The following is a 15,026-nucleotide window of genomic DNA, read 5'->3' as shown; positions in this document are numbered from 1 at the left end:
ACGCCCTATGAGAACGTTGGATGCAGTTGTAGCAAAGAAACAAAACTGTTTTTATAACTCTCCAGCCATCATTCCAATTAACGAAAATGAATGCCATTTTTTTTAACATATTGTGTGCTCACAAATCTTGAGTCGTAATGGGATTAGAACCACATAGGACCACATCCTACTCTATATTACCTATAAGAAAAATCTGAATTCTTCTTTCCGTCTCCAAACTCCATGCGTGCATTTTTGTGCTGTATTGATTTTGTATTTCCATTAAATATGTTTTGAATAATAAATGCTTACTGGTTGTGTTGCTTTTCTTTAAGGACAGATGTAATGTATGACCATTTATTACTTTGGATCAGTCGGTCAGAGCGATGAAAGATGATTGATAATTTACCTATGTGGTTGCTCCCTCTTAAATAGTAGCACATGGGCTATCCACCTATCACTGTGCAGTCTCCTTCTTTAAGTCCAGTACCTGAAACAAGAGACTGTCTAAAATGAAGCATATTAAATACCCACAAAGACAAAGAGTTTGTATGGCTCACGCTTTTTCAGAAGTCGTGGGGCACATAGCCCCAAATCAAGAGACATACTGTATCTCACATGTTTTATTAATGCTCACATATTGGAAAATAAACTATAAAGTGACGTTATGTCTGAAATGAATGTTCTTGTAATACTGAGTTGATTGTTGCCTATATATATTTTTATCTGCTTAAACAGCAAAAGCAACAATGTCGACCACCAGAGGCGTAACTAGTGACCTCAGGGCCCCGATGCAAGAATCCATGAAGGCCCCCCCCCAAGAAGAAAAAAAATAGATATTTTTTTTAAACAAACAAATTTTAGAAAAAAACCAAAAACACTCTCCTCTTTCATGTCCCCAGCTTTCCGCTGCCGGACCCCATGTCACTTTCATAGTTCCAGCTCCCTACATCTCCTCCTTCGTGTCCGCAGCAGCTCGGCAGCGTTCTGTGTGATGAGGGGGCGGGGATAACACCGCTTCCCACTCATTGGCTGCTGCGCCGGCTGGATACTTCACGATGCGCCCGGAACAAGGTGAGGGGAGCAGCGTGAAGCATGTAGGGCCCAGGACAGGAGGAAGAGGTCCCGGGACTGACATTAGTGGTTACCGGGATAATAAATATCCTGGTAATCAGCGGTTACCAGGGGCCCCTTCCTCCTGTCCTAGGCCCCCTCCAAATGGCGGAACTCCAGGGCCCGGTCGCAGCCGCGACCTCTGCGACCCTGGTAGTTCCGCCACTGACCAAGACACATCTGCTGCTGTTCCCCCCCAGACACATCTGCTGCTGTTCCCCCCCAGACAGCAAGACACAACTGCTGCTGTTCCCCCCCAGACAGCAAGACATATCTGCTGCTGCCTTTTCCCCCCCAACCCAGCCTTCTTACTTACCTTTACAGTCCAGCAGCAGCCTTCCCCTCTCCCGCCTTGATCTTCTTCACCTTCCGCCCACTAAAAAGAAAGCTCCGCCCCCCCAAAAACCTTCCTGCACGTGAACAGGGAGGTACCAAAATACCACAATTGTACAGGGGGGTCAGGGCCGGGACCGTACCAACTAATTTCACATGTAATGTACGGCCGTGGCGGACCCTGCAAGCACCATTCACGGACACCTTGCCGATCCAGGGGGGGGCCCTCTTCTTCCTCGCTGGGCCCTCCCCCAGCAGGCGGAACGCCAGGGCCTGGGCGCGACCGCTGCAACCCTGGTAGTTCCGCCAGTGTCGACCACTCAGATCAATTTAATACTAGCAAAAATGGAAAAGGAGGACATCGCCAGGGTAATACACTGAACAATAAAAAAGACCCTTAGCATACATACATAGATGCTGGCTAGCAGGCTGGCAAAAGCCTAAAATGTAACCGCAGGCATGATCTTTTGCATTGCTCCAGCTTGGCTCGTATCCATGTCTGATCTTCAGGGGGCTGCTGGGGATGCTAAAAATCATTTTATTAAACAGCTCTATATACAGTCAGTGCTGGTCTCTTCTGGCGGTGGTTTCATCACTGCAAACTGAGCACAGAGAGTTGCTCTCCGCCATTCCCTGACTGGATGAGATGGAGAGGAGGGGCAGATGATGTCAAAATTACCACCTTGTCCAATCAGAAATGCCTTGTATTCATTGAGAAAAATAGAAGGTACTTTCTGAATGGCAGTGGTGCCCAGCAAGCAGCTCCCTGTGCTCAGTGTGCAGTGGGAAAGCTGCTGCTAGAAGAGACCAGCACTAACTGTATATAGCCCTGACTAATAAAGTGATATTAGCATCCCCAGTGGCCCTCTAGGGATCAGATATAAATACCAGCCAAAATGGACCAATGTATGTATCCATATTAATGGATCACTAATGGAGCTTAGCTTTAACTAATTGCAGCCCTCCAGCGGTGGTGAAAGTACAAATCCCATCATGCATCTGCCTCTGGGAGACATGCCTGTGGCTGTCAGAGTCTTGCAAAGCCTAATTAGATTTGTAGTTTCACCACAGCTGGAGAGACGGAGTTTGCCTACCCCTGAACTAAACTAAAGAAATACATATCCATTGGCAGGTAAAACAGTTCCCATATATGTTTACCATCTGTGTATTCAGCTATCAGCTTTGAGTATATTTCACCAGTGCTAGAGCTTTACAATTCTATGCATTTGTTCCATGGAACCAAACAAGTATATTTTACCAATAGAAGTGAACATTTCATGTTTAAAGCATATTGCCAGTACATAATAAAATTGCTACTGAGTATAATTTTAATGCAGAAGATTATACATATAGATACCTGCTGCAGGGCAAGAGAGGCACAAGAGAGTATGTCTTCCTGCGTCATCATCCACAGACTTTGATCTGCAATGGTGCCGCCATCCTGTAGTTGGAAACTATGTCACAACACAGTGACTTAGCTCCCTCATGATCGTCTCGCCTGCACCAGTGCCTTGTGAATGGAGAAGCTGATACTATACAGTCTGCAGGGGATTTCCAGCAATGGTTTTCTCTTCAGTAGATAGATAATATCTACAATTAGCTGTTAAATCCACTACCGCAAAAGGGTCTTCAAAACCGTATTGTTGATAGCAAGCTTGGAGTTCAGGATTAAATATACTAGCAAGTTCTTGATAGCCATCTTTATAAACTCCCCGTTATCCAGCATCCACGGGGATTGATAGATTCTGGATAAATGTAGTTTCTGGTTGCTTGAGAGTTACTATTAAAAATAAGTCTAACTAAACAACTTGTAGTTGGTTGGGGGTGTGCAGTGCTGGCATTTGTTGCATTATACATTTTTGTTCACTGATATACTGGATTTGCTGTGAATTTCAATAAAGTCTGCAGTATTGGAATTCTCTGGATAGTGCGGTCTGTTAGTATACTGCTAGGTCTAACTAATGCCATACCCCATACTATACCATAACAAACTCTGTATAGACTTCATATTAATATTGAAATGCAGTAATCAAATGCAAATTAAGAGAAATAGACACACAATCGTTTCCAGGATAATACATGCCGCAGATCAGCAGAACAGTGAGTACACAGGGGATTTTTTTTTCTAGTTAGATGAGAGTTCTGGTTAGCTGAATACCGGATAACTGCAAGCTTACTATATTATGTTCTCAAAATGCCCTGCACATGAAAGTTCAGACTGAGAGGTAAGTTATGCAATGTGAGCAAATCAGGCTCCATCTCATTGATTCTACACAGTATGTCAAAGATTGCCACGCATACAGTATATCAGTGTAGTCATAAAATCGATAATTCAATTCAACTAAAATGATCGAACTGAATAAAAATCGCAAAGCAAAGATTCTCCATTTGATTGATTTGTGGCATGATAATGCTCCTCCTTCATAATCCAATGAGAAAGCAGATGACACAAGAAGCTGTAATGCTACAGGTTGGTGTCACCATCCTAGATAAGCAACTTAGTACACCTAAAAACAATCACATATATTTTGAAAGCTAAAACAATTCACATATACAGTATATATGTATTTAATTTCTTTATCTGTTAGGCTGGAGCATTACATTTGCATCAGTTTCCATGAAATAAATCAGTTGTAATTGAAATGGAATTGGTATACTTTGGAATACTTTAGTAGTAATGCAAAGAGCAGTAATGAAATACAAAATCTGGCAAACCATGGTGACCAACCAGATGTAATCTTTTTACAGGATAAACCAATAGAAGAGGACTCTTAACTGGTAATCACTTTAAATATTGATTTTTGCTTTATTAAAAAGAATCCATGTGGTCACATTTTCCCGTGAAGCAAGCACATTTCACTAAATGTATTCAATATTTCACAGGGTAATTAGGGAAGACCTCCACCCAAAACTATTAAGAGAAATCAGTCATGAGAGAAACATGACTTTACCCTGACTGTCCTGATCTGGATAGGTTTTTGAGGTCAAGGACTGAGAGACTATTAAAGTCTGTATTGCAGCCAAGCAACTAGCAATTTCAGGCAGTCAGCAATGGTTGCCTCCATGTTACTCTCATAACGGGTATGCTTTATAGCAGAATTGTGCTTTACCCATGTGGGGCAAAGTGACAGGTTTACTTTAATTACCCCTCACCGACAGCACATACTCACCGCTTTCTTATGCATTACCATTGCTTTGTTTGGCTGCTGACATAAGGAGACGCTACAAGTGGTGCTTACAGAGGTCTGGTGACTCTCCTGGAGTGAGTTACAAGCTCATTTATATCCAGAAGTGCTGGGCATTTTCTTTGTTTCAGCTAAATGCAGCAGAGGGAGAGCAAATATGGCCACCGGCGTGTTCTGAAAACAAATTAATGTATGCCCAAATATTGTTTTAGTATAATCGCCACTTACGATGGAAAGGCAGATGTTGACTGTCCAAAAACAGAATGGGAGGTGTGAAAGTTGTTCTAGTCTTTCACATATACTGTGGTTTTAACATTTGTACCCAGGCGCTTTGACAATTCACACCTTTAGCCATGTAAATCAAGGAATTAACACCTATGTAGATTTCTTGACACCAAGGATGGGATTGTTCCATAACTTTCACACCTCCCATCCTGTTCTTGGACAATCAACACCTAAACATGCCATGGTGATTGGATTAAGGTGTCTTTGCTACCTGTGTGGATATACTGCAAATGCTGATATACTGTAAAAGCTGGTCATACACTGTTCTATTTTTTTTCTTCAACCCGCAGGCTGAACGAAATAAATGGAACAGATTCCTCGATCAACGCTTATGAGCATTAAATCGAGAAATTCCCTGCTGTCTTTACTGTATTCTGACAGCAGCCGCTGGCTGACAGTTCATTGGCTGCCCGCTCTGTTCATTTGAAGATTTTCTGACCGACTCCTTCGATCAGCTAATCGAGGGATGCCAGCCAAAAGGGTGCCGACAGCCCCACAAGCTGCGCAACTTTGCGCAGTGTATGGCCAGCTTTAGACTCCAAAACTTCCTCAAGAACCAGCCAAATTTGCAGCATATGGCCACCTTAAAAGGAGAACTATGGGGTTAGGGCTTTTCCCCATAGTTCTCCCAAGGGTAACTGGAGGACACAAACTAGCGTCCTCCTGTCACCCAAAGCTCAGTGTATATATACTGAGACGGCGCAGCTGAAACGGATCCCGACAATTATGTCTGGATCCACCCAGCTGCATGAGTGACAGCTGGCTCTCCCCATCTAGTGGCAGAGCCAACTGTATCCGCCCCCTCCCCCGTCCGTTCTGCCAGTCAGCGCTGGGGGATCGGAGCGGGGAGGGGGGGAATACAGTCCCTCCCCTGTCATGGCACTCTGTCGTGACAGGATCGCGAAGTGAGCGAACGCCGTTATGTGTTCGCTCACTTCCCGATCTACTGAGCCGACCTGTGACAGTTTCATTGTCACAGGTCGGCTAGAACTATGATGATGAGTGAAAAGCACTCACCTCATAGTTCTCCTTTAATACTCAGTTGAACAGAAGAGATGGTTTGGAGAAGCTACAAAACATCTTCAAAATTAGAGAACAAGTCTAGTCCAATGTGATTAATTGCTACTAGACCATTCACACTACACCTTTTTAAGTGTTGCACAATCTACCCTAGTCATGACTGCCATATAACTACCACCAAAACTAAACATAGCAATACATACAATGCACAGTTCAGAAACACAGTCAAGCCCATTTATAAAAACTTTGGAAAAGGAACATGAGTCACAAATGTCAGTCTTAAGCTGAGGATAATGAACTGATTCATTTAAAAAAAAAATGTTGTTACACTCCAAGAGACCTGCATGGGCACAAATGATTTGTGACAATTAATACATAACTAGCTACCTGTAGTACAATAATATGCTATAATTCGTCGTGCCTGTAAACATTGTATTCCTTTGTCGATATGAAGCCATCATCGTTGTGATCGTTTTTCTTAAATATGTCATTTAAAATCAGGCCGTGCATGGAAGGGTCTCGCTGTTTCCCATCTTTCCTAAATTCTTCTGTTAAATAATGACCTATCTGCATGAAAGAAAAAAAAGAAGTGGAGAGTTTTATAACCAAATGGTTGCTTCAAACCAAACTAATATCTCTCACCAACAAACTAAAACACTAATGCGTAAAGCTTTGATTTTTCCTTCTTTGCAATCATAAAATATTAAAGCATACGACTTTGTTTAAGGGATATAGATAGCAGACAGGAAGTGAAGGAAGATCTACTACAGCAACCGACAGCAACCGACAGAAATAAAAATTTGTATCTAAATCTAAAAACAAAAAAGAATATATGGCGGCTTATTAATCCTTAGATGTTGTGGCTGAATTCATTTTAATTTTTAGGCTAAGAGCATTTTCAGCAAGTACAGAAAATACCTGTGGATCCTGTCAGAAATGCAATGTATTTGTCACTTCCTGTGAGCTACAAATAAAGTGCAAAACGTTCTTATCTTTCTTGTGCAAACAAACAGTCTCATCAATCCACCATGTAAATGTGATGAACAAAGTCAATTGTGTTTGAAGTCCAGCTGTGTGACAACTAGGGATGTGCGTGAGCTTTGTGCAAACCGAGTTTTCCCAAGCCCACGAAAAACTGTCAGTGATGAATTCAGTTCCCTGCCCAATAAGCTCTGGCTGAGGCATTTCCCACCCCTTCGTTATGTGTATCTGTGGAGCAGGGAATGCCCCTGCCACAGCTGATTGGGCCCGGGGGGAATCTGTCACTGACAGTTTTGCGGGGGCTCTGGTGAACTCGGTTTGCACCGAAGTCCATGCACAGCCCTAGTAACAACCATGGCTCCTTCCATAGATATAATGGAGAAATTAGGCTAGACATAAAAGTTTAGGAAGTATGTTATCGGCAGGATCACCAGGTGAAAATAAAAAGGGAAAAGAGCTTGAAAGTTATGTAGCTACCTAAAGGCAGGTAAGTTGTAATATATTACATTTTCTGGGTTAGACATGCTTTCAGTAGAGTAGGAGAAACTAGAATTCCTATTGGCTTTTTAGAGAAGATATATTTTTAATCTTTGTAATGGAGCTCCGGATAGCAGTAAAAAACATGTGCATCTGCATTTTTCTAGGCTCATAATATACCTGCTATGTGATTAAACATCAACATCACCTGAATAATCATTTAGCATATAAATTACACTAATATAATCTCCACATTTACATTTCTCAACAAGGAGCCATTTTTTATAGGCCCAGTAATTGCAACGATTGTAACAAAAGAAAATATTAGCCAAACAGTTTAATCATTTACCATTAAGTCAAAGGATACTGATGGCAGCTACTAAAATATTATTTATCATTTTATACTGAATATCCCATTAAGAGTAATGTAGCTAAATGAATATCCCGATTACATGGCATTTCTAAGGAATATTTATGTGTACCGTCGCTTGCTCACTTCTCGATCTCCCTGCAGAGAGCGTTGACTGTCACCACTCCTCGCAGGGATTCCCTCCCCTCCCCGCTCCGATCCTCCAGTGCTGACTCAGGCCCGGCGCTACCGCAAGGTCTGAGGGTGCTGCAGGGTGAGGGCAAGTACTTGTCAAAATGCCCCGATGCTTGCTCTATGTTTTTTTTTTTCTTCACTTACCTTCGTTGCGCAAAAATTCAACTTTGCCTGTGTTGGCAAAAATCCTAGCACCGGCCCTGCGCTGAGTGGAGGAACGCACAGGAGCGGGGGCAGGCACAGCTGGCTCTGGCTCTAGATAGGCAGAGCCAGCTGTCACTCACGCAGCTGAGTGGATCTGGACAGCATTGTCGGGATACATCCCGGCTGCGGCGGTCTTAGTATATCGCGAGCTGTAGCTTGCGCTATACTGAGCTTTGGGTCACAGGAGGAGGTTAGTATATGTCCTACCATGACCCTTAAGAGAATTATGGGGGAAAACACTTACCCCATAGTTCTCTTTTAAATGTAACTAAAATGAATGTGCAACTGCGCTGGGAACATTAACGTTTAAAGAACCCTTTGCTCCGTGAGTCATCCTATACAGTGTATAGAACGTGAGGATGCTGAGGGACATCCCATCGCTGGAGCGGAGGAGAGATGCTGCAATGTCCCTAGTGTCAGCGCTCAAAGCTTGCTCCCATGATGGACTACAACATCACGTTTAGTTTACTAATTTGTATTGAGATTGTAGTCCATCACAGGAGCGAGATTGGAGGGGTTTTTACTTTACAACACAACCAGGGACCATGGGGAACAAAAGTAGCCACCCTCCAGAAGGAAGGACAGTGACAGCACAATTCAGAGATAATTTGAGGATCTACAACTGAGTGATGCACAAATAAGCTAAAGTTTTGATAATAGTTAAAAGGTACTTGAATGCATTTTTAAGGTTTAACTCCTGAGTTTATTGTCACTAAGTCTTAATGATACTTCTAGCACAACTTTAAATGCACGGGTTGTGAAATTACGACACTGATCTAAAAGCCCAGTTTTGGGGCTAAGTAGCAGTTGCTTAACACAATAAAATGCTTCCCTCAGTACCTAAGAGAAAACATTACAAAAGATAATGGGGCGGTATGACTATAATGGGCAGAGGCTGTATTCCCATGCCTACAGTGTAGAAAGAATTGTAGACATTGTTAACCTCTACCTTTGCAGCACACTCTGCATGTCAAAAAACATTTGTTTTATGTCAGCTGACATCACGCCATAACGCCTCATTCACACGAGAAACGGCCTGCACATACAGCTCCGTGCTGCGTGCACGACAGTATCGGGCAGCTCCCGGGAAGGACAGGTGCTGTTGTTAATGTGATGTTAAAAAACATTTATTCTTACCCATATTTTTAGTCAAATATAGAAGACGGGGTGACGTCAGGTAAATAGACACCAAACATGTCAAGCCTTAAAATTGTGCACGCCTGCAAAATACGACCACACCAAAAATTGGCCATAGGCGATGCTTTAAACGATTCTACTGCTCATCAGTTTAGTGTTATAAGCGATTAAAGGCCCCAAAATTATTGCTCTCACTCCAACATTCGCGACATATGTAACATGTGCGGCACAATAGGTGAAATTGTTGTTTTTGCACGTAGGCGCACCCGACACATGTTTGCATGTGTATGTAGTGGTTTTTTTATTACTCTTTTTTTTTACACTTAACTTTATTGCTATCACATAGGGAGCTAAAAAGCTCCCTATGTGATAGCTAATTTACATGACAGGTCCTCTTTACAGGACTTGGACAACTGAGACTAATAATGAGGTAAGATGTGGACTAAGGAATGGAGGCTTATCTCACCCAAGGCTCCAGGACCCTGAACAGAAGAAAACAAAGGGTTTGTTTTCTTCACTTTAGTCATAAGCCTTGAAGCCCTCACCATGTGTATGCGAGAAACCTGTGAGACATACACAGTTCTTCTGACACTGGGTAAAAGTGCTAGGGCATCACTCTGGTTTTACAACACCCATAACACTGGCTCTTATCTCCCCGCAAACCTTGCACTCTCCTGAATACACACCTCCTGGCCATTCCCTCACTAAGTTAATGGCCACTTCTACTAGGTCACCCAAACTACCCGACACCCAGACACTGCATAAAATACATACACAACATTTTCAGTACAAGATTCTAACATATAATATTTCTATTACCTCCTCTCTGGAAAGTTGCTGATCCTCGTTCAAATCAATTTGTTGGAATGCCTCTATGCTGCGTGGTCCTTTGGTGACTGCATACAGCTCAATTTCAAAGATCAGAGTTGCATTAGGTGGAATTTTGTCTTAATAAAAGGAAAGATTAAAAACAAAGAGAGGCATATTATGAAAATAAATTACAGGTGCTTGACAGAAGACATAAGATTATGTGTTAGCTCCATCGCAATTTTTCCCCTACAAAAAGAAAATAATTTTAGCATAAAGCTGGCATGACACATCAATAAGTACTCTCAATTGTGACTTCAATGAAGTTTCAGTTGGATACTGTGTAACTTATAAAGGAACGCTTCTTGTGTGAATAAAAACAAAAAATATTCCAACTGGTAGATCCAACAAAGTTATTGGAAAAAAATACTTGCGATAAGAGTACATAAATACACAGAGCTAACGGTCACTGCAACTCTCTCAACATCCGTAGAGATACTGAATAACCAAGTGAAATTATTTTGCAACTGACCTTGGCCTTGCCCCTTCCCACCCCCCATGACTTTTATTGGTCCTTTAATGTGATGAATGGCCTTACTGATGATGACTAAAAAGGTTTTGGAGGTGGAAGGAGGCTGGACAAAGCCTAACATTTACAAGCTTAGCATATAATTTCATTTGCCTGAATCTAATAGTTGTTATGACAACTAGCCTTGGTTTACAAAGTCATATCTTTAGTTTGACTTGCAAAGGTTTTTGACAGATTACCTTTAAACACGATACAGTCCATATACCCATTGCACGCAAAACCGCTGTTCCATAAATGTTAAGTGGATGCAACAGCTGTCGATGGATGACCGTCCCTATACGTAGGTAGAAAAATGGACACCGGCACTCCAATGGCAAATTAGATACATCTATTTATTGATGTAAATGCAGCATAGCATAATACACTCAGTGCAATGTTTCAGAGTCTCAAGGGGTCCCCTTCATCAGGCAGAACAAGAGATGCCTGATGAAGGGGATCCTGTGACACTCCGAAACATTGCACTGAGTGTATTATGCTATGCTGCATGAACGTCAATAAATAGACGTATCCGATTTGCCATTGGAGTGCCAGTGTCCATATTTCTACCTAGATTACCTTTAAAGAGATACTGTTACCTGTTGTATTTGCCATCTGGGGGAAGCGATAACATAACTCCTTCGCTCACATGACAGTGCACCATAACAGGGGAGCAGATTGTATGCTCCAGCATACCCAAAGGTGCAGGTATTCTTATCAGCCGTGGCAGAGCAGATAAAAAGGAGGTGGTTTGGGGGATGTCCTTTCCCGAGACAATGTCATTGTTCCCTATATGGACAAGCTGACAATGGTTTCTTTAATTAATCCACAGATACCACTGGTGAACTGCTATTGTTGGGAGCAATTAATTGGGCAGGTTACAAAATGTTGCAACGGAGTTTAGCAATGGCAGTCGAATCCACCTGCTTTACTCATCTCTTTCCCCTTTGCAAGTAAGTTGGCTGTGCCAACCTTTCAAGTTTATGATGTGCTCTATGGTGCTTGCTAGCATTCCTGCCCTAGGGGTGGTAAGACTATGATTGCGTGCATCGGCCTGACTTGTAGTTGACCCCCTTTGAACTCCATTCTATCTTTTTCAAGCAGGTTTTGCATTCCCAAAGAATTGTATGGGAATGCAAAACCTGCCTGATGCAAACAAAAGCCCATCAGCACAAACCCTTATGCTTTTGGTAGTGTGAGCTTTGCTCAACCCATTGCATGTTGCTGATACAGTTTGCAACTTAAAAATAAAAAGAAGAAGCAGCAGCAGAAATCTTGGTCTGTATGAAGTCTTCATTGGCATCCGATGCATGGAGGACACAAGAAAAATAGCAACTTCATAAATTACCAAGGGGAAAAGAAGGCAAGTACAGAGTCATATAGCTGTAGAATGTAATTGGAGCGTACATGTCGATTTTCCTTTTAGATAGGAGATTGGCGAGTGGTTGGATCAACTGAAAGCACAGAGCCACTTCTAAACATTAGGTATTACTGCTGCATTATCTAACTTATGGAGCAATCTGTGACATATGGCATTACACACATTTATTGTCCAGACATATAGAGCACCAGAAGATGCGTAGGCGTTGTTTGACACACCTAGCACATTATACTGACAATATTAAACCTAAAAATACATTTTATTTTCATATGAAACATTAAGTCAGAATTTGAAACACACATCTAAGTCGTGTTTGCAGAGAGGAAGATCATTAAAGATGCAACATTATCAAGGTGCAGCGACCGACAAACACATTTTAGAACGACAGAAGCTAAGAACAACACAGCATACACATCACAGTACCCAGACATGGACAGACACTTACAGTCACATGCGTTTCTTTTATAGGGTTAGCCAGCCAACGGTCCCAGCATGCAGTGCAACTTTTACCAATAGGAAAGGACAGATGTGTCTATAGTAGAGGAAGAACAGGCTTGTCATGCATGTCCTAAACAGGGCATCTTTGATATTGCAGTTAGGTGGTATGCAAGATTCACATTATGAGCTTATAATACAAGTAAGGTTTTTAAATAGGCTTTAAGAAGTATAAAAAGAAACTTTCAGAGGATTGTTAGAAAATAATAAGCCTAGCACTATACAAAAGAGAAAAGTTAAAGTCACACGGTTACAAATAATTTGCCTCTATCATAGTTCCAATTTTTTGGGCATTTTAAAATCAAACAGTAGAACAAGGCATACATGGATGAAGGATGACCTGCACATGGACAGATAGGATCACACAGACCAGTCCTCTTGGATAGTGTCTGGGATTTTATTAATGTTTTCACTCTAGCACAGACTGATTTTCTACAACATACAGTAGGTCTTTGTCGGGTATAAGTGCTGACCTTATCCATCTTGCAGGGACGATAGGGTATGTCACCAGCACATCAGAATAAAGTGTCCAAAAACGTCTTTACTGACACATGCACGTCATGTCACAAACAAGGCAACATTTTGGGGCCACTCTGGCTTCCTTCATCAGGTTCATTATTCATTCATTGTGACATGATGTGCATGCATCAATAAAGACATTTTTGGACACTTTATTTTGGTGTGTTGGTGACATACCCTATCTTTATGGATTCGAGTGGCGCCATCCACAGCCACTTCAGCACCCATTTCCGAGGGGCATACTGGTTAGGAGTGTGGTGGGATATCTATTGGGATTACACGTTGCAGGGAATTCCTGTCAATTTCTATTTGTCTGCTACCCATCATCTGGACAGGAAGTGAGGGAGAATGTGACTAATGCGGACATAGATTACAGTACAATGCTAACAGAGTTCCTGTAACTTCCTCACTGCTGAATGCATCCATGTTGTGGGATTTGTATTCACTTCTTTATGTATCTGAGACCCATTAGACAGAAAGGAAGGAGAAATCTCCTAAATTGGTACTCAGCAAGAAAAACGTTTCTTCAAAGCATTTTCCACTCTATCTGAAACAAAAATAAAGTTTTACCCGGGGCTGGGCTGTGCTCAAAACTCATATATTAAGTCTGGACTACAACAAACTCTTGCTACATATGTCTCCCATAACTCTAACGGTGCCCACAGACCATGTATATGGGTGCCCTCTACTCGCTGCTGGTTGAAGGTCTTTAGGTAAAAAACAATGGTCACATTAGGTTATCTTGTCTTTTTGCTATAGGTTTCTCCTGAGAGAATCTGGAACCAGGAGATGTCTGCACACGTCTCCCCCTACCCCTCTCCATAGGCTAAACACAATGATAGGCCAAGCCAAGCGGTTGTGTTTAAAATACAGCTAAAAACATTCGGCTTGTGGTTAATGTCTAACCATCCTCTGTCTATGGCTAACTTAATGTGGACCTCCAAGCAAATATAAAAAGACACAAATTAATGCAGCACTGTAAATAAAGAAGGTTATTGCAATCCATGTAAAGCAGAGCTCACACTGGGGGAGGGAGAAGCTGTACAAGGAGCCAGTCAGTCGTGCTGCAGTGCTCATGTGATAACCATGGGCATGCTGATTGAAAGAGAGAGCGAAGTGACAGAAATATGAGCTATCACTCTGCTGCTTATCCTTTCACGGTCCACAGGTTTGGGCAGAGGGGGGTTGACAAGACCTGTAAGTCTTACTCAGCTGTAGCAGATAAAATTCAGCTCTCCATCTGTGTTTTAGCGGTTTGTCTGGAGCTCAGTATTAACAGTGAAATATCTCCAGTGTAGTGATCAGCTCTACCTTTATAAACCATTACCATCCCAGTTAATTTTATGCTGGGCAAGATGATCAGCTTTTTACCACATTGATTTCTGCACAGTAGTTAGTGGAGTATTCATTGTGGGCAAAAGTAACCTGCATAGCCAAAGACTAAATAGAGGCAGAAGTGCAGAAAGAACTAACAGTGCCACGGTAGCCACCAACCAAGCCATTAATATGTGTAGCTAGTCTTGATCCTTAACTTAATAGACAAGTACGCCATCATGATGCATCTTCAGTACATGGAAAAACTGAAACAAAAAAAGTCTTGGTTTACCATAACCCTGCACTCCGTAGGCCAGAGATGGGGGAATGACCACTTTCCTTTTTTCTCCAGGGCACATGTCCACCAAAGCAATATCAAGGCCCTTGATCACTTGTCCGACTCCAAGAACAAACCACTTGGGGTGACCATCTTTTTCACTGCGACTATATACAAGAGACCAGATATTAGTATGTCAATATACATTTGTTAAACATAAAAGGAAGAGGGATGAGGGCACAAATGCATTTTACAATACAAATAATAACAAACGATTAGGAATGTTGAATGGTAACACTTAAAGAATCATATATCCTGTAATTAAATGTGTTTCCACTATCAAACTATCCTTGAAAGTGTTTCCACCATTAACTATCCAAACTTGCCGCGAACATTCGCTGCCTCCCTTC

At 42.0% G+C, this 15,026-nt stretch overlaps 1 protein-coding gene across 1 annotated transcript in view; it reads right to left on the bottom strand.

Annotated features, from left to right (window-relative positions):
- Positions 1-6,144: 6,144 nt before the first annotated feature.
- The window catches only part of FKBP7 (FK506 binding protein 7), an 11,864-nt gene continuing 2,982 nt past the window's right edge, over positions 6,145-15,026 (bottom strand). Inside the window, exons 2-4 of the mRNA XM_018561618.1 lie at positions 14,632-14,783; positions 10,078-10,205; positions 6,145-6,482 (exon numbers count right to left, since the gene is read on the bottom strand). Coding sequence (XP_018417120.1) covers positions 6,321-6,482; positions 10,078-10,205; positions 14,632-14,783 — 442 coding nt within the window. The 3' untranslated portion in view covers positions 6,145-6,320. The remainder of the gene's footprint in view (positions 6,483-10,077; positions 10,206-14,631; positions 14,784-15,026) is intronic.

This window comes from Nanorana parkeri, unplaced genomic scaffold (assembly GCF_000935625.1).
Source record: "Nanorana parkeri isolate BGI_ZX_2015 unplaced genomic scaffold, ASM93562v1 scaffold534, whole genome shotgun sequence".
In the NCBI taxonomy this organism is placed as follows: Eukaryota; Metazoa; Chordata; class Amphibia; order Anura; family Dicroglossidae; genus Nanorana; species Nanorana parkeri.
Note: the sequence above shows the minus strand (reverse complement) of the source record. Positions and strands in the feature narration are given on the sequence as shown.